This window comes from Carettochelys insculpta, chromosome 22 (assembly GCF_033958435.1).
Source record: "Carettochelys insculpta isolate YL-2023 chromosome 22, ASM3395843v1, whole genome shotgun sequence".
Classification (NCBI taxonomy): domain Eukaryota; kingdom Metazoa; phylum Chordata; order Testudines; family Carettochelyidae; genus Carettochelys; species Carettochelys insculpta.
The window spans coordinates 9,402,532-9,422,305 of NC_134158.1; the positions used below are offsets into that span (position 1 = coordinate 9,402,532).

The following is a 19,774-nucleotide window of genomic DNA, read 5'->3' on the forward strand; positions in this document are numbered from 1 at the left end:
GGCGATATGGGGGTGCAGCTCCCCCCACATGGAGATATGGGGGGCAACTCCTTCCCTCTCCCGCCACCTGGAGTCATGGGGGGCAGCCCCTCCCCTCACCCGGAGACAGGGGGGGCAATTTCCCCCCCTCCCCCACCTGCAGATATGGGGGGCCAGCTCCTCCCCCCAGCTGGAGACATGGGGGCTCCCGAGGCGGCTCCTGCCCCTCCCCCCCCGTTTCCCCACTGACCCAGAAGCCGCCTCAGCAACAGCCACCAGGGTTTCCAGCCACTTCCGCCTGCCAGCGCCGGAAGCGAACCCATGGCAACCGCTCGGCCCGCCCCACGTGGCTGGCGCCCCGGGAGCCACGCCCCCCGACGGGAACGCCCCGCCCCTGCCTCCTCCCCGAACGGCACGGAGCTGCCCGTTGGAACGTTGGCCACGCCCACACTGGGAACTCCGCCCGCCTCCGCTCCTTTCTCCACCCAACGGCTCGAGCTCGACCACGGAACAAACCATTCGGGTCGCACGGGGAAGGGCGGGACAAAAGCCCATTGTCTTCAAAATCCCTCCCGCGGCTTGACGCTTAGTCCTCTAACGCCCCTCCCTTTCCTCCCTATGGGAGTCACTCCACATACTTCTTTCTCAGGGGGATTTAATGCACATATCACTTTCCCCCCTCTGGGCGGAGTGGACGCGCCCAACTCGCCGCAGAGAAAGGGGCCTGGAAGAGTCCAATCCGACAGGTCTAGGGGAAGTTTGCACACCCTCTCCTTTGCTGCCTTGTTACAACACCTCCGCCTCCGTGGCTTTTCGGTTGGTGTCACCAGTTGGTCGAAACGGTGAAAGTTGTTTTTTTCTCTCCTGATCCCCCGTTATTCCCCTCCTGATCCCCCCCTTTACTGGGGACAGTGGTACGGCCCGAAAGGGGGCTGTGTGGAGAGAGCCCTCTCTGTTGGGCAGCGGGAGGGGAGAAACCAAACCAGGCGCCAAGGGGGGTGGTGCGTGTTGGATTGTGCCACCGAACCACACTGCCAACCTGGACTGAACAATGGTTCCTTCCCTGTCCTTAGGCCTCCTGCTCGGAACTTCCTTAGCCCCGCCCCGGTTTTTGGCCCCGCCCCCTCCCCTCCTTGGCCCTGCCCCTTAGCCCCTCCCCTGTTTCTGGCTCTTCCCACTGCTTCTAACCCCGCCCCTTTTGGCTTATTGCTTCCCGCTGCCTTAGCCCCACCCCTAATTCCTCTCCCCTTGGCTCCTCCCCATTGCTCCCGCCTCCTGCTTCTGGCCCCGCCCCTGCCTCTAGCCCCGCCCCTTTGGCTCCTCCCCCCTGCCTCCACCCGATCCACCCCTTCCCCGTTATTTCCCCTGGATCTGCCCAGATGCACCTGCCTCTGCTGCAGTGCAGCATAACACCTGCATATACTCATGCCTGAGCCTTGCATGCGCATGTCCACATGTATGTGACTTCTGGTGGGAGCCAATCCCAACCCTGCCTATCACTTGCTGGCTTAAAAAGGGTTAAGATTTTTTACCAATACAAACCATGAGGAACCCTAGGGCCCTTTACTGACTACCAGACTTACTGGGGCATCAGCTTTCACCCCTTAAAAACCTCTTGGCCGGATGCACATCCGATGTGGTTGTTCCGCACAAAAGCTGATGCCCTAAGAAATCTGTTAGTCTTTAAAAGGCCACAGGATTCCTCCTTTTTTACAGCGACAGCCTAACACGGTGACCCCGTGAGACTTTTTTTGCCCATGTTAATTTCACTGCGTGTACGCAGCTCCACAAAAATATATCCAGGCGTAATTGTCAACATTTTCAGACAGGCAAAGTAAGAGAAACAGAGCTGGAGAATTTATTCAGCTTTGGCATAAGGATATTGATATATTGCTATATTTTGACATGTGAGGTTGACAATGTGTTTGAACCTTTATAAAGCTTTAACTTCTGAAAATCTCAGTGCCAATGAACTCGCGAAATAATTATTGTCTGACCCGCCCTCTTCCTTGCTGACCCCCAACCCCTAATTTCCACACACGCAACCGCTTACAGTGATAAAATGTAAAAATGCTTAGAATCAGGATGTCATGGGGTTCGGGGTCCCCAAGCTCTGCACCTCATCTGCAGGCAGGAGTGACGCTCACTCAGCCGGGGAACAGCGGGTTTATTAGCCTACAGGGCACAGCGTCGTACAGAAGAGTCAATACAGCAGGCAGGGACAGTCAGTCCAATCCATGTTGGGGAGATGAGGCCCCGAGGGGCCCCTGGAGCTGGGGCCTTGCCCCCTCCTTTGTCTCTCTCTCTCCCAACCCAGACTAACTGCTTTCCGACTCCCAGTTCTAATGCAAACCCCTCAGGCTCCACCTCCCCCTTACTCTGCAGTACAGAGGTGTCACCTGGTTGCCAGGTTACCCTCAGCAGGAGCCCCCCACCCTCTGTGAGCCCCTCACGTACACATACATATCCCCCGCTCCATCACACGGGACTGATATTAGCCATAGAAATGATAAAAACATACAACTTGAAATCTGCCAGGCCTAATTATATACCCATTAAACTGAAGGGATAAAGACGGTCTCGCCAGCTGCTCGCCTCTGCTGGTTCTGCATCTCGTTGTTTCACTCACTCTGTCTGCCCATTAAGGCTCTGTGATTTATTTTCGGGTCACCATTGTTCTGTTACCATCTTTATTTTGTTATAATTCATTGCTTTGTATTTAATTACTTACACACGCATAAGGGTGAGGGGGCGTTGACTTCCGTCAGTGAGGATGGCCAGGTAAGTCGATCGTAGATACGTCGATTCTAGCTACACAATTGCTGTAGCTGGAATTGCGTTATCTACAACTGACTTTAAGGATGAGCGTCGACCCGCCTTCGGATACCCGTGTTGCCCAATTTCCTCCAGACAGAGCCAGCTTTGTTCACGGACAGGGCGGAGGAAGGACCCAGTAGGGTGCCCAAAATATCCGACAGGCCTTGACATGCTCTTCTGTCTTCTGGGACTCACAGTGAGCCACCTCGGGTTTCCCAGCACCGTGTGTACACGTGGAAAAAGAGATTCAAATGCAGGTCTTCTGGATGGGAAAGGCTCCATGTCCCATTGTTGGCCTCTCCCTGGCCAGATCGGATATAAGAACATAAGAACATAAGAACATAAGAATGGCCATACTGGGTCAGACCAAAGGTCCATCAAGCCCAGCATCCCATCTGCCGACGGTGGCCAATGCCAGGCGCCCCAGAGAAGGAGAACAGAAGACAAGTGATTTATCTCCTGCCATCCATCTCCTGCCCTTGTTATGAAGGCTAGGGCACCATACTTTATCCCTGGCTAATAGCCATTTATGGACCTGACCTGCAAAAATTTATCAAGCTCTTTTTTAAACCCTAATAGAGTCCTGGCCTTCACAGCCGCCTCGGGCAAGGAGTTCCACAGGTTGACTGTGCGCTGTGTGAAGAAAAATTTCCTTTTATTAGTTTTGAACCCACTACCCATCAATTTCATTTGGTGTCCCCTAGTTCTTGTATTATGGGAAAAGGTAAATAATTTTTCTATATTCACTTTCTCCACACCATTCATGATTTTATATACCTCTATCATATCGCCCCTCAATCGCCTCTTTTCCAAACTGAAAAGTCCCAGTCTCTCTAGCCTCTCCCCATATGGGACCCTTTCCAAGCCCCTAATCATCTTAGTCGCCCTTTTCTGAACCTTTTCTAATGCCAATATATCTTTTTTGAGGTGAGGAGACCACATCTGCACGCAGTACTCGAGATGTGGGCGTACCATAGTTTTATATAGGGGAAGTATGATATCTTTTGTCTTATTATCGATCCCTTTTTTAATAATTCCTAACATCCTATTTGCCTTACTAACTGCCGCTGCACACTGCATGGATGTCTTCAGAGAACTATCCACTATAACTCCAAGATCCCTTTCCTGATCTGTCGTAGCTAAATTTGACCCCATCATGTAGTACGTGTAATTTGGGTTATTTTTTCCAACATGCATTACCTTACACTTACCCACATTAAATTTCATTTGCCATTTTGCTGCCCAATCACTCAGTTTGCTGAGATCTTTTTGTAGTTCTTCACAATCCCTTTTGGTTTTGACTGTCCTGAACAACTTGGTGTCATCTGCAAACTTTGCCACCTCACTGCTTACCTCATTTTCCAGATCATTGATGAACAAGTTGAACAGGATCGGTCCCAGGACTGAGCCCTGGGGAACACCACTAGTTACCCCCCTCCATTGTGAAAATTTACCATTTATTCCCACCCTTTGTTTTCTGTCTTTTAACCAATTCCCGATCCATGAAAGGACCTTTCCTCCTATCCCATGACCACCTAATTTACATAAAAGCCTTTGGTGTGGGACCGTGTCAAAGGCTTTCTGGAAATCTAGGTATATTATGTCCACTGGGTGCCCCTTGTCCGCATGTTTATTAACCCCTTCAAAGAATTCTAATAGATTAGACAGACACGACTTCCCTCTGCAGAAACCATGCTGACTTTTGCCCAACAATTCGTGCTCTTCTATGTGCCTTGCAATTTTACTCTTTACTAGTGTTTCTACTAATTTGCCTGGTACTGATGTTAAACTTATCGGTCTATAATTGCCAGGATCTCCTCTAGAGCCTTTTTTAAATATTGGTGTTATATTGGCCGTCTTCCAGTCATTTGGTACCAAAGTGGATTTAAAGGATAGGTTACAAACCACTGTTAATAACTCTGCAATTTCACATTTGAGTTCTTTCAGAACCCTTGGGTGAATGCCATCTGGTCCTGGAGACTTGTTACTATTCAGCTTATCAATTAATTCCAAAACCTCCTCTAATGTCACTTCAATCTGAGTGAGTTCCTCAGATTTGTCGCCTAAAAAGGCTGGCTCAGATTTAGGAACCTCTGTAACATCTTCAGCCGTGAAGACTGAAGCAAAGAAATCATTTAATCGCTCCGCAATGGCACTGTCTTCCTTGATCGCTCCTTTTATATCTTTATCATCCAAGGGCCCCACTGCTTTTTTAGCAGGCTTCCTGCTTCTAATGTATTTAAAAAACATTTTACTATTGTTTTTTGAATTTTTGGCTAGCTGTTCCTCAAACTCTTTTTTGGCTTTTCTTACTACATTATGACAGTTAATTTGGGAGTGTTTATGTTCCTTTCTATTTTCCTCACTAGGATTTGACTTCCACTTTTTAAAAGCTGCCCTTTTCTCTCTCACTGCCTTTTTAACATGGCTGTTTAGCCATGGTGGTTCTTTGTTAGGTCTCTTACTGTGTTTTTTTATTTGGGGTATACATTTAAGTTGGGCCTCTAGTATGGTGTCTTTAAACAGTTTCCATGCAGCTTCCAGGGATTTTAGTTTAATTACTCTACCTTTTAGTTTCTGTTTAACTAGCTTCCTCATTTTAGTGTAATTCCCCTTTTTGAAATTAAATGCCAGAGTGTTTGACCGCTGCGGTGTTCTTCCCAACACAGGAATATTAAAAGTTATTATATTGTGGTCACTATTTCCAAGCGGTCCAGTAACAGTTACCTCTTGGACCAGATCCTGCGTTCCAGTCAAGACTAGATCGAGAATCGACTCTCCCCTTGTGGGTTCCTGTACTAGCTGCTCCAAGAAGCAGTCATTTAAGGCATCAAGAAATTTAATCTCTGAATCCCGTCCTGAGGTGACATGCACCCAATCAATATGGGGATAATTGAAATCTCCTATTATTACTGTGTTTTTTATTTTGATAGCCTCTCTAATCTCCCTCATCATTTCAGCATCACTATCACTGTCCTGGTTAGGTGGTCGGTAATATATTCCTAATGCCATATTCATATTAGAGGAATGAATTGTTATCCATAATGATTCTATGGAACATTTTGATTCCTTTAGGATTTTTACTTCATTTGATTCTATATTATCCTTCACATATAGTACCACTCCGCCACCCGCACGACCTGTTCTGTCTTTCCGATATAATTTATATCCCGGTATGATAGTGTCCCACTGATTGTCCTCATTCCACCAGGTTTCTGAGATGCCTATTATGTCAACTTCCTCCTTTGATATGAGGTACTCCAGTTCACCCATCTTATTAGACAGACTCCTAGCATTAGTGTAAAAGCATGTTAGAAAACTACCACTATTTATATGTCCGCCTTTCACAGACGTGGTGGATTTTTTTATGCACGATTGTTTCACATCTGATCTTGCCCATATATTATTTCCCACGTTCCCTATCTGACTAACTTCTAGGGAATCCCTGTCTATGGAGCCTCGTGTAAGAGAAGTCTCCGTCCGATCCAGGTGCTCCCCCGCACCAATCGGCTTTCCCCCACCTCTTAGTTTAAAAACTGCTCTATGTCCTTTTTAATGTTTAATGCCAGCAGTCTGGATCCACCTTGATTTAGGTGGAGCCCATCCTTCCTGTATAGGCTCCCCCTACCCCAAAAGTGTCCCCAGTTCCTAATAAATCTAAACCCCTCTTCCCTACACCATCGTCTCATCCACGCATTGAGACTCTGAAGTTCTGCCTGTCTATCTGGCCCTGCGCGTGGAACTGGAAGCATTTCAGAGAATGCCACCAAAGATGTTCTGGATTTCAGTCTCCTTCCTAGTAACCTAAATTTGGCCTCCAGAACATCTCTTCTACCCTTCCCTATGTCATTGGTACCAACATGTACCACGACGACCGGCTCCTCCCCAGCACTGCCCATAAGTCTGTCTAGATGCCTCGAGAGATCCGCAACCTTCGCACCAGGCAGGCAAGTCACCATACGGTTCTCCCGGTCATCACAAACCCAACTATCTATATTTCTAATGATGGAATCCCCCACTACTAAAACCTGCTTCTTCCTAACAGCTGGCGCTCCCTCCCCCGGAGAAGTATCCTCGGCACGAGAGGATACATCACCCTCTGGAAGGAGGGTCCCAACTACGGGATGGTTTCCCTCTGCTCCCATTGACTGCTCTCCTTCCCTGAGCCTTTCATCCTCCGTAACAGCCTCAGGACTGTCAGATTGGAGGTGGGACAGCCCTACTATGTCCCGGAAAGTCTCATCCACAAACACCTCTGCCTTCCTTAGCTCCTCCAGTTCAGCCACCCTGGCCTCCAAAGCACGCACTCGGTCTCTGAGGGCCAGGAGCTCCTTGCATCGAGCGCACACATACGCCACCCGCCCACAGGGTAGGTAGTCATACATACTGCACTCGACACAATAAACAGGATAGCCCCCACTCTGCTGCTGGGCTTCTGCCTCCATTTCCTACTCTAGTTATATACGAGGGTTAATTAAATGTTTCAGATAGAGGTTGTTATAAAGGATTTAGTTTAAGGGCAACAGAAGTAAGTCACTGGCTCCCTCCAAGCTCCCCCTCTAAACTCCCCTCTCCAAACTCCCTCCTGTTAGCACGCACCCTGGTTGCCAGCACCCGGTCGCAAAGCTCCCTGGTCGCTTACTAGCAGGTTTTAAGTGCTCGGCCTCCCTGATAGCTCCTCCCTCTGCCTACAGCTCAGCCAATCAGCACACGGTGTTTCAATTCAAACCTAATCAGCTTCCAACTGCCTGCCTGCCTGCCTGCCTGAGCACACGGCCTTTCAAACAAACAAACACACACTCAGCTCAGCACTCCAAACAAACAAACTCCAAACTCCAAACAAACACACAAGCCCAAAACCTCCAAATATAAGCAGCCACTTACCCCAAGGTGCTTTAGTTTGCTCCTTCCTTCTCCTCCTCCAGGAGAGCCTCTCCAAACTCCCTCCTGTTAGCACGCACCCTGTTTGCCAGCACCCGGTCGCAAAGATATACTACCTCTCCCTAGCCAGCCAGTCCTAACTCATTTTTCTGGCTCATATTTTCTTACCCCAGTATAGGCTCCTCAGCACTCTCCTTAGCGCCCTGTGCACATCCTTGTTCCTCAGTGTGTAAATCAGGGAGTTAAGCATGGGGGCGATGATGCCGTAGAAGAGGGAAACCATCTTGCCCCGGTCCAGAGAATGGTTGGATGGCGGCTGAAGATATATGAAAATGGCCGTCCCATAGAAGAGAGCCACCACAGCCAGGTGGGAGGCGCAGGTGTTGAAGGCCTTGAGCCTGCCCTTGGCCGACTGCATCCTCAGCACAGCGGTGACGATGTAGCTGTAGGAGACGAGGATGAGGCCCAGGGGTACCAGCAGGAAGATCACGCTGACAGCAAACGCCTCAGCCTCGTTCGCCGAGGTGTCGACGCAGGCCAGCCTGAGCAGGGCCGGCACCTCGCAGAAGAAGTGGTCAATGCGGTTCCGCCCGCATCGGGGCAGCCGCACCGTCAGGATGGTCTGCACCATGGAGTTGCCGAAACCGCTCAACCAGACGGCAGCCGCCATCTGCAGGCAGAGGCGTTGGTTCATGACTATGGTGTAGCGCAGCGGCCGGCAGATGGCCACGTAGCGGTCGTAGGCCATGACGACCAGCAAGAGGCACTCGGTGCAGCCCAGCGAGAGGAAAACGTACAGCTGGACCACGCAGCCGGCCCAGGTGATGGACTTGTGGGTACTCTGGAAGTTCACCAGCATCTGAGGAATGGTGCTGGTGGTGTAGCAAAGGTCCAGGAAGGAGAGGTTGCTGAGGAAGAAATACATAGGGGTGTGCAGACTGGGTTCCCGCCACAAGACCGCAATGATGGCCAGGTTCCCCACCAGGTTCACAACATACAGGATCAGGAAGACCACGAAAAGCAGCTTCTCCAAATGCGGTTGGTCAGAGACCCCCAGTAAGATAAACTCCCACTCGGAGGTTCCATTCCCTCTTTCCTCCTGTGGGAAGAAGGGACAAAAATAAGGAGGAAACAAGCTTCAATAGCCACACGCAGGAGGGACACATTCAAGGGCCATCCCATGTGCTCTGAATGGACCTTGCCGACTTGTGACTTGGGTGGCAGAAAATCTGGCCTAGTTGGGTGGCAGGTGGGATCTTTCTGACACAGAAGAGTGGCGCTTAATGTTGAAAAAGAGTCCATATATCTTGGAATTAAAGTGTTATAGATCAGCATTTCTAAAACTTTTGGAGACCATGAAACACCAAAGAGTAATATTTTTTATGGAGAACACCTATGAAAATTTTCTTCAAAAACTTTGTCGTCAGACCAAAAGAAAAAAAAAAACAGAGACACATACAGCAAAACCAAAATGAAGTAATTTAATCAGTATCATAGCAGTGACGATGTAATGTCGTACCTGGTTATCACTGGAAAATTGTTATTTATTTTAAAACTTTTATTTTCCCAAACATTCCCGGCACACTTATGAGATCTTCAAGGAACCCCAGTGTTAGGCAGAACATAGTTTAAGAAACACTGTCCTGGATAACTGGACCAGTGCCATTTGGAGGGAGAAATAAGATACTGATGTCAAGAAATGGATAGGAGGGAAAAATGGATGCTTAGATTACAAGCTTGTGGGGACAAAGGTCATTTTTAAAATTCTGTATTTGTAGCTATCCTGGTCATAACTGGAGCTCTTATAACTCCAGTTGTATTCTAAGCTATGATAATAATAATACCAAGATAGTAAATCAGAGAGGAGTGGATCTGTGACAATTGGTAGCAACTATAGGGTATTGTACCAGGATCTCTCAAATTCCAAGAATCCCTTCATGGCCAGGGCTGGGTCTATGGTTGCTGGCCTCCCTTTCTCCTCCTTAGGACGCCTTAAGAAACCACACATCTTTCTTGTCGCTAACACCAGCTGGGCGCTGAAGTCATAGAATCATAGAGCGCTAGAAACGAAGAGGACTTTGAGAGGTCGTCAAGTCCAGTCCTCAGCACTCACAGCAGGACCAAGCACTGTCTAGATCATCCGTGACAAATATTTATCGTACCTGCCCTTAAATATCTCCAACGATGGAGATTCCACAATCTCTGTTGGCAATTTATTCCAGTGTTTAACCACTCTGACAATTAGGAAGTTTTTCCTAATGTCCAACCTAAACCTCCCTTGCTTCAAGTACCTAAAAAGGTGTTACAAGGAGGAGGGAGGAAATTTATTCTCCCTAACCTCTCCCATGGCATGGCAAGAAGCAATGGGCTTAAATTCCAGCAAGGTATTTTTAGGTTCAGCTCTAGGAAGAGCTTCCTAACGGCCAGGTGGTCAAACCATGGAATAAATTGCCCAGGGAGGTTGTGAAATCTCCATCACTTTCATGATGTTGTTCTAAGATGCTCTCCTGTCATTTTAGTCATTCCACCCATGAAGAGGTGGTGGCTACGCCAGTAAGAGAGGTTCTGCCATCAACATAGCACTGTCTATGCTGGCTCGTCACTGAGGTGTTTGGATCATTCACATCCCTGAGGGATTTAGTTGTGCCGAAGTAATTCAGTCATGTAAAGCAGGGATTACTCAAAGGGTCGTTAAACATTGGAACAGGTTATGTAAGGATCTTGTGAAATTTCCATCTGTTTGACAGAATGCACCCCTGTATTCACACCCTACAAGGATATCTCTGGAGGTAGCATTTGAAATCTAATCACTCACTGGTCCATAATGTCATGGTGAACTACACGAAAAGGTTAAAGCTCTTTAATCCAGCACCCTCACAACCTGACCAGCACCGGATAAGACAATTTACTGGACCACAGGAGGTTGATATTATCTAGCAGCATTGCCAACACTTCCACTACTTACTTGGCTCTTAGGAGACATTGATGGGTAAATCACAGGTTGATAATTGTACAGAACACAGAGGGCCAGGACCGGTGGCTGGAAACAACCTTTATGGGACCACAGAAACTTGGCCACACCCATGACAAGCGATTGTTCAGCTAACTAAAATCATGCCAGATTATGGATGTTGCCTGATGAGAGTTCCAGATTAGAGGGGTTCAACCTGCAGCAATGTTCTTTGTCGAGGGATAAACATAAGACGAGTTTCGGTCTGAGAAGTGTTAATTAGATAAACCTGCGTTAACCAGTTTTTTAAGCACAAAGGAGACTATTTGATGCTATCAAAGCCAATCAAGTGGGCCAGTCTTTGGCAAGGAAAGGGGACAAAAGCGAACAGATGTACATTTAAGCAAACAGCAGTGAGACAGCTCATTCACCATGGGACTTATTGCCTCCTTCCTTGCAGGAATTAACCTTATCAAGACATAACTCGTGCATAAAATGCATATCAAAAGAGAACTGGACTATAAAAGCCAGGGGCAAAGACACCTGCAGGTATCTGTCCTTATCTCTCTCTCTTTCCCCTAAGACAGCAAAAGACTTTGGACTTTGGAGAAGTTCCTGGTCTGAGAATTTGCTCAGCTGTGTTGTTGGGAGTAGGTGGGAAGGATTACACCTTGAGCCAAACGTAGCTGGTTGAGTTTTAATGCTAGGAAGTGTTTTACTTTTACTTCTCCTGTAACCATTTCTGACTGTAATGCCTTACATGTGTACTCAGTTGAAACCTATCTCTTTGTGGTTAAAGGAACGTGTTTTCTTCCGTAATCCAAACTACTCCACTATGGAAAAGGACCCTCTTATCCAGGTCACTGCCTGGGTCAGTTACTTGCCCCTTTCCCCCAGTAGCTGGGTCTTGCAATGGGTCTCTGTTGTAGGGAGCCCCGGGTCTCCCTCCCCTGCTGTTTCTGAAGCCAGTATGGCTCACTCTCAGGCTAATGCTGCACTCACCCGTAGTGCTGGCAGCTTGATGCAAATGACCAGTCTCAAAAATACGAAATGACTGCTCATTTGCATATTTGAGTGGCTTATTTGCTTATTCATTGCAGAAAACAAGCAGTGAAGAAGTGGTTCTGTCAGCAAAACCCCCCTTTTACGGCAACCCCTTATCCCTGATTTTTCACAGGCCTAAAGGGCTGGCGTCAGGGGCTTTTGATGGCAGAACCACATCATCACTGCTTGTTTTCTGCTGCGAATATGCAAATGAGTCACTCAGAAATGCAAATGAATGGGCATTTTGCATTTTCGAGACTTCTCATTTGCATCAAGCTGCCAGCCCTAGGGGTGAGTGTAGCAAACTTTCGCTCTCTCTTTCTCCTACACCTCTACTCCTGGTCTCTACTCTTCCGCCACCTCCCAGCCAGGGAGGCTTTAAAGGCCTTCAGCAAGTTAGCAGTGGAGTCAACCAGCCCCAATCTGCCTGAGCCGGCTCCATCCCAGCTGCTTCAAATTACCCTGCTGCCCTCTGCTTCCACGGAGCATGGCTTTTTGCCTTTGCGGGCTGCCTTTCTTCCACTCTGTGGGAACACCCTGCCACAGCTCCTTTAAACTGAATTGGACGGGAAACTCCATTTGAAGCGGCAAACAGTTGGCTGTTGACCCCTGTTAGACAGGCAACGGACCTAAAATAACTGAGCTGTCCTGGAGAGGATCAGGCAGTGCAGAAGACACATCTTGAGCGGGGAATTTGGGAGTGGGATTTTGTTGTGGTCACCCTGCAAGAGGTGACCAAGGCTGGTAGAAGTCAGATTATGGTTGGGGTTCGAGGATAGGTTGCTGCGGTCAAGACCAGGGCTGTGGCTACATGTAGACGCTCAAGAGCCACGTCTACACAAGAAGCATCAGTCAACAGGTGTCACTGTCAGAAGAGATGTCCCAGCAGAACCTCTGTTGGCAGATGGCATCTACACGTAAAGGCGGCTGGAAAGAGCAAGCCGCTATGTTGACAGAGAACAACCAGATTGCCCAGCCCTTTCTCAGCCCCATGGCTGACCAGGAGCTCTCCAAACAGGGCAGACCGGGAACCGGAAGCACTGTTTGCCAGCAAAAGGGTCCTTGGAGCGTCTACATGGCTGTTTTCTCAGCAGAACGGTGTTGAGAGAGACGTGATATCTGAACGGGGAGAGGTATAACGCAGCCGGCGGAGGTGCCCGGTGTCGTCGACAAAAGCCCAGTTTTGCCAGAAAAAGCCTCCTGTGCAGACGTGGCCAAGGGGGTGCAGGCTGCTTGGGATTGACTCATATTGGCGGCTACAGTAGCTTAAGGTTGTGACACAGCCAAGGTTGCAGGGCAGAGGTGACACAAACCCTCGTTAGTCTGGATTGCACTCCAGACTATCCTGGCAGGTTTTTAAGAACAAGGTTGGACAAATACTGGTCAAGTATGGGCCAGGTAATCTTATTCCTGCCTCAGTAGGGGGGTATGGCCCAGACGACATCTAGAGGCACCCTTTAGCCCTACATGTCTAGGATTTTGTCATTCTACTTAAGAACTTACCTAGGGACAACCTCCCAACCTTATGAGCATTCTAACCAATAGCTGCAGTCTACACCACAGGAATACCGGTCCTGGCACTTTTCCTTGCAACAAAGCCTGCTGCCAGCTTTGTCCACGTATCTATTCTAAAGATACCATCACTGGACCTAACCAGGTTACTTACAAAATCACGGGCACATTCTCATGCTCCTCAAATAACATCATATATGCTACCATGTGCCAACAATGCCCAGATGCTTTGTATAATGGACAGACTTCAAACTCTCTCAGACAAAGAGTTAATGGGCACAAAACAGACATCAAAACATTCCTGATCCACAAACCAGTTAGTCTACATTTTACTGGAGTGGGCCATCCTGTTAATGACTAAAGAGTCTGCATTTTATTGAAGAACAATATCCAGTCTGCTTTACAAAGAGAAGCTGCTGAACTCTCTTTCATATTCAAATTTGACACATTAACGTGGTTTGAACCAGGATGTAAACTTTCTGGGACATTAAAAGGGCTTTTTTGCATTCTTGGCTTAATCTAATTCTTGACTGCACCCTCCACCCGTCTACTTTCTGATTTGCTCACCTTGATAATCTTTTTTCTGATTCGTCAGCCTTGATTATTATTTTTGGTTCTCTGTGCCTTAAATATTGGGTCTGCTCTGGTGTGGCTATGGTCTGAAGAAGTGGGTCTGCCCCACAGAAGCTCATCACCTAATAAATTTATTTTGTTAGTCTTTAAAGTGCTACTTGCTGCTTTTTTGTTTTTACCTAGGGCAGTTGTGGAATCTCCATCGCTGGAGATGTTTAAAAGAGGGTGAAACAGACATCTATCAGGGATGGTTTAGACAGTGTTGGGTCCTGCTGGGAGGGCAGGGGACTGGACTCAATGACCTCCCGAGGTCCCTTCCAGTTCTAGTGTTCTATGAGTCTATGAATGGCCATACTGGATGGGACCTAAGGTCCATCTAGCTCAGTATCCTGTCTTCTGACAGTGGCCAATGCCAGGTGCCCTCAAGGGAGCGAACAGAACAGGTAATCATCAAGTGACCCATCCCTGATTGTCCATTCCTGGCTTCTGACAGAGGCTAGGGACTCCGTCCCTGCTTGTCCTGGCTCATAGCCATTGATGGACCGTGAACTTGTCTAGTTCTTTGTTGAACCCTTTTATAGACTTGTCCTTCACAACCTCCTCGAGCAGGGAATTCCACTGGGTGTTGCGTGAAAAAAAAACAAACAAAAATCACCTTCTTTTTTTTTAAACCCGCTGCCAATTAATTTGACTGGGTGACCCCCTAGTTCTTGCGTTATGAGAAGGAGTAAATAACACACCCACATTGACTTTCTCTGCACCAGTCATGGTTTTATAGACCTCTGCGGTATTCCCCTCCGTCGTCTCTTTTCTAGGCTAAAATGTCCCAGTCTTAAGAATCCCTCCTCGAACAGAAGCCGTTGCAAACCCCTAATCATTTTGGTTGCCCTGTTCCAATTCTAATCTGTCTTTTTTGAGATGGAGCAACCACATCTGCATGCCATATTCAATATACGGGATTATCATGGACATTCCTGCTTTGAGGGCAGGGGGCTGGACTTGATGACCTCTCGAGGTCCCTTCCAGTCCTAGTATTCTATGATTCTACAGAGCCAACGTGACATTTTCTGTGGATGTATTCAGAGAACTATCCACAATGACTCCACGATCTCTACTTTGAGTGTTGACAGATGATTTAACTCCAATTACTTTAGATGCAGAGTTGGGATTATGTGTTCCGTTGTGCAGCCCTTTGCATTTAACCTTGAATTTCATCTGCTGTCTTATGCCCGGTTACCCAGTTCTGAGAGAGCCTTTTGTATCTCTCATTCGTAAGTACTTCTCTGTGCGACCGAGAGGGACCACAGCGTACACACTCAGCGGGTGAATCAAATCATCCCCACACTGCTAATAATGATGTAGACCCCGATCCTGTGAAAAGTTGCAGCTGAGGTTTCCCAAGCGGTTTTATGGAATGCTTCAGCCAAATCCCGCTGATTTTGAGGGGGATTATGGGGCCAGAATTTCAAAGGTATTTAGGCACCTAAATACGGAGGTAAGCACCAAATAGGACTTTCCAAAGAATTTCTAACTCTTGTTGGTCCTGATAGGAGCAAGGCACACAGCACCCACAGGCACCTTTGTAAAGGGGAACCATGCTCCTGAGTTCCCTTCATCTCCTTTGCCCACACTGCATCAGGGGCACAGCCTACAGGCATAAGCTAAGTACGTGGGTAAGTTTTGACAGGGTCAGGGCTTCTCCAAGCAGAGTGGGTTCACATGGCACTCCAGAAACACAGGGTCCAATCCTGAAGATGGTGATTACTACTCACACATGCAAAGTTAGTCCTTTCTCTCTTTGCGGGCTAGGGACCCTGGACAAGACAGATTCCAACCCAATCTCCTTGTCTATGGCACTTCTCTGCTCCACAGCACCACAGAAGCTGAGCACATAACAATTGCGAATGACTTTATCCTCCTACTGCCCCAGAGAGATAGGGCCACTTTATCAGACCCTTCAGAAAGAGCTAGTAGAGCTAGCCCTCTCACATGCTGTCCATCTCCTGGACCCTCCCTGGAAATTAGCGCAGGGATCATGAACAAGAGGAGAAAAAAAGAATCAGACTCACCTCCATTTGCCTCCAGCTCTTCTCTTCACCTCCTGCCTGAAGACCTCTAGGAGGTTCAGACATTCCAAAGCCAGGGCAGAGTATGGACTCCCTAGGATGAGACAGCCCTGAGCTGGGGAGTTGAATGTCTCAGGGACTCAGGGATGTGGGAAACCAGCTAATTCTGACACCTCTGCATTTGACTCTGAAAGGCCAGAGAATGCAGGTGTCTCCTTGTCGTCCTGCTGGGGCCCTTTGGATGGGTCTCAAAAGGAGGGGAATGGGGCAAAATGGATGCTCAGAGCCAGCCATTTGGTACCCAAGCTAGCTAGTGTGTGTATGAAATACTCTGAACCTATCTCAGCTGGCAGGGCCTCCTGAAAGTCCAGAGACCCTTGGGCTGGAATGACTGAAAGCCCAGAGATGGGGAAGGGAGTGAGGGATGACCCAAGGGAAAGGGATGGAGAGAGATTGTGGGTGGGCTGCTGGCCCTGGCCAGCTGGATATAGAGAAGGGGAGTTTGAAAGAGGAGTGGCCGGAGGAGGGAGACAGGGAGAGAGGCGAGGTGTCAGGGCAGAAAGAAAGACACAGAAGGATAGATAAAAAGAACAAGAAAGGGAGGTCTACAAGAGCCAAGAGGTGGATGAGGAGCAGGATGGTAGAGCGGGGAGGAAGCAGAGGCAGGGAAAGAGGAATGGACAAGCAGAAGGACGGTGAGTGGGGGAGAGAGACCCGGAGAGCTGGAGAGAAGTGCAGTGGGTGGCAGGAGCTAGAACGCCCATCGTGTGTCCTTGCTCCCTGACCGACCCCAGCCCAGGCACATGAGAATGGTATTGCCCTGTGCCCGGGTTGCCCCAGCTCCACAGCACAGCAGAGGAGGTCCCTGTGTCTCTGTGACGGGGGGAGGCTTCTCTTTGTGCAGCTCCTGATGGCTGTCCCTGGTGAAGGAGGGAGAGAGCAGTCAGGGCTCTTCTGGGTGTTTGAGCTGGGGCGGGGGGTGGATGATGACTCACTGAAGCCTCTCCCGGGACTTGGCTAGTGAGGCTTGCAGAGCTCGGGGACCCCACGCGCCAAGGGGGCCGTGAACTCTTGCAGCAAAGCCGTCTGGAGAGAGGGCGTGTTATCTGCGGAAGAGCGGCCCAAAGCCTTGGTTCTGCCCCAGGATCAGATCTGCAGTCCCTGTTCTAGCCACAGCCTGGCCTGCCCCCCACCTTCCCAAATCTTATTTCCCATTCTTCAGCCCTATCGCTGGCACTGTGACACTGGCATGAGCCACGGAGCCTGGATGGACCTTGTCATTTGAGGGGTGCGTGGTGGAGGCAGATAATTGTTCTGGTGGGGGCAGCTACACCCAAGGAAAGGGGGTTCGAAAGGGACTGGGGTGGTGATTCTGCCAAACCACTGGTGTCCTGGGTGAGTTCCCCAGCGGCGGTTTTGGTTTGGTACCTGTGAATCCTGGGGAGATTGGGGAAGTTGGCGATTCGGGGCTCAGATGCACGTAGAGAAACGGTTCCGAGAGAGGCTGGCACAGTGGTTTTGTGAGCACTACCAAAAGAATTAGAGAACTCCATGGTGGATGGGTCCATCAATGGCTGTTAGCCGGGATGGGCAGGTCTGGCGTCCCTCACCTCTGTTTGTCAAAAGCTGGCAATGAGCAATGGGGAGGGATCACTTTGGTGATTCCTGTTCTGTTCATTCCCTCTGGGGCACCCGTCATTGGCCACTGTCGAAAGACAGGACACTGAGCTGGATGAAGGCTTCGGTCTGACGCTGTAGGGCTGTTCTGAAGTTCTTATCATTGGCATTCCAGTAGGTGTTCACCAGAAGCTAATACCAACTCGAACCAGGGCATAGTTCAGTATATTCCAAATCTGTGCATGGACATGACCCCCAGGAGCCCTACCTGGATCAGGCCAGATGAGGTGATATGAGATAGGTCCCTGCACTGAGAGTGGATTTGGAACAGAAGACCATAAGAATGGCCATTCTGAGTCAGACCAAAGGTCTACCTAGTGTTTTTATTAACTATAAAAAGGTAGGATTTAATCAATTATAAGTGAAAATGGACAGATTAAAGTAAGTGACTATGCAAAAATAAACAAAACAGGCCAGCGAAACATAGTACATGAAGAGATGTTGCTACAAATCATATTTCTCACCCCAATTCTTATCTCAGGTGTAGTTCTTCACAAGTCAGAGCTGATCTTTTTCTCTGACCTTACACAATAATGCTCCTCCACCTCTCTTGTTACAGTTCTTCCCTTTTCCACGTGTCCTTGTGTATCCTCTTGCAAGGGGCAGTTTCAAAAGCCAGCTGAAGACCATCCCCATTTGCTCACCTCCTTTAAACAGAATTTCCCAGGGGAGGGAATCTTTTGTTGAATTCTTCTCCTTGACTGAAAAAAATACCAAATTCAGGATGGATTCCAGCACCAGGTGGCATGGTCCTACCCCTTGTAGGACCAACCACAGTCTGGGCTTACAAGAAAAAACTAAAACCATTAACACATCATTGTCCTGAGCACCAGGACATTAATGATGAAGGATAGATTACTTGCCCCCTTTTGCACAAAGTATGTTCAAGTTATGCATCCGCATATTCAAACACATCTTTCCATAAAAATATGGGGATGAAGTGTCACACCAAGCCCTGGGGTTCTGACCCCATCATAGGGAGGGCTGTGGGGAGTTCAGTGAGATGAAGCAGTTGGAAACCTGGACACCTGGATTCCATCCCCATCAGTGGGAGGGGAGGGAGGCCCTGTGCGTATATGCAAAGAAGAAGTTGAGCCGTGCATGGAGACTCCTGGTATCTCATCGTTGCTCTTGATCCCGGTCGGTCTTTCACAGTAGCGTGTCTTGTTGGGACCTTCCCTTCACAACCCAGAGAGGGGAACTAAGAGGACTGATGCCAAGTGTCTGAAACCCACCAGCCTTCCCAGCAAAGTGGGAGAGGAAGGTGTTATGGGAATCCCTGGAAAGTGTGAAAACCGAGCCACCAGATGGCATTCAGGGGGCATCTCCCGCCATTGGGCAGCGTAGCCTACTGGGCAGAGAGTCCGGCGGGAGATCATGGCTCTGTTCCTGGCCCCCCACTCGACCCACAGATGTCACTCCGCCTTCTTTGTACAGCACTCAAGCATCAGCCACAGGGAAGCACAATGACCACCCGTTGTTAGAGGACCTGGGGGCTTGGGGATTTATAGGACGAATGGGGGAGATGGATGGGATGCTGGAGTACATAGACCCAGGGTCTGAGCCGGTATGGGAGGAGACAGGACATGGATTGGATCATCAGTGTCCCAGTGACCACCTGGCCAGCGATCTGCAGCAGACGTACTGAATGTGCAGGTGGGAAGGCCACACCCGGCCCCGAAAAGGCTCTTGTCTCAGTCCAGGGCAGGCATCTCTCTCCCTCCAGCCCGCCCCGCTCAGGAGAGCCCTGGACTCTCTGCTCTATCCTCTCCAGGGGCGCCGGGGTGGTTCAGGGCAGAGGGAGCCATCCCCTGCCCGCGCCAGAGGAAAGATCAGGACTGACTGGGCGCCAAGCTTCCCCTGTGGACACAGACCCTGGGCAGGGAGTGTTGGCATCCCGGAGCTCCTGGTTAGGTGCCCGCGCTGGGCATCGTTAGTGTCTCGGATGCTGTTCCCGACCAGCGGGGGGCACAGGGCGGTGGTGGTGAACCTCCCTCTCATGGAAGACACTTGCTAATGAGCCCTGCAGTGGGCCCAGAAGGGCCATTAAAAACATTTCTGTCACGCAATGGGTTCTGGAGCCCATGGGGATGGCTCTGCTGGCCGCCGGGGTGCCCAGGTGGCTGGCTCTGGGGCCTGGGGGGAATGAGATTCAGACCTCTCCCTGGGAAGGGGCGCTTACTCCGAGCCGGCCCCAGGTTGCAGGGGTGGCAGCCAGGGATGGACATGAGGGTCTTTCCCCTCTTGAGGGGTGTCGGCTCAGCTCATGTCTCAG

At 49.3% G+C, this 19,774-nt stretch overlaps 1 protein-coding gene across 1 annotated transcript; it reads right to left on the minus strand.

Moving 5' to 3' along the window:
• Window positions 1-7,831: 7,831 nt before the first annotated feature.
• On the minus strand, window positions 7,832-10,660 carry LOC142024684 (olfactory receptor 2B6-like). Its single transcript, XM_075016838.1, has 2 exons — window positions 10,643-10,660; window positions 7,832-8,776 (listed from the first exon to the last, which is right to left on the minus strand). Exons 1-2 carry the CDS (start codon window positions 10,658-10,660, stop codon window positions 7,832-7,834), a joined length of 963 nt encoding a protein of 320 aa, XP_074872939.1.
• Window positions 10,661-19,774: the final 9,114 nt, after the last annotated feature.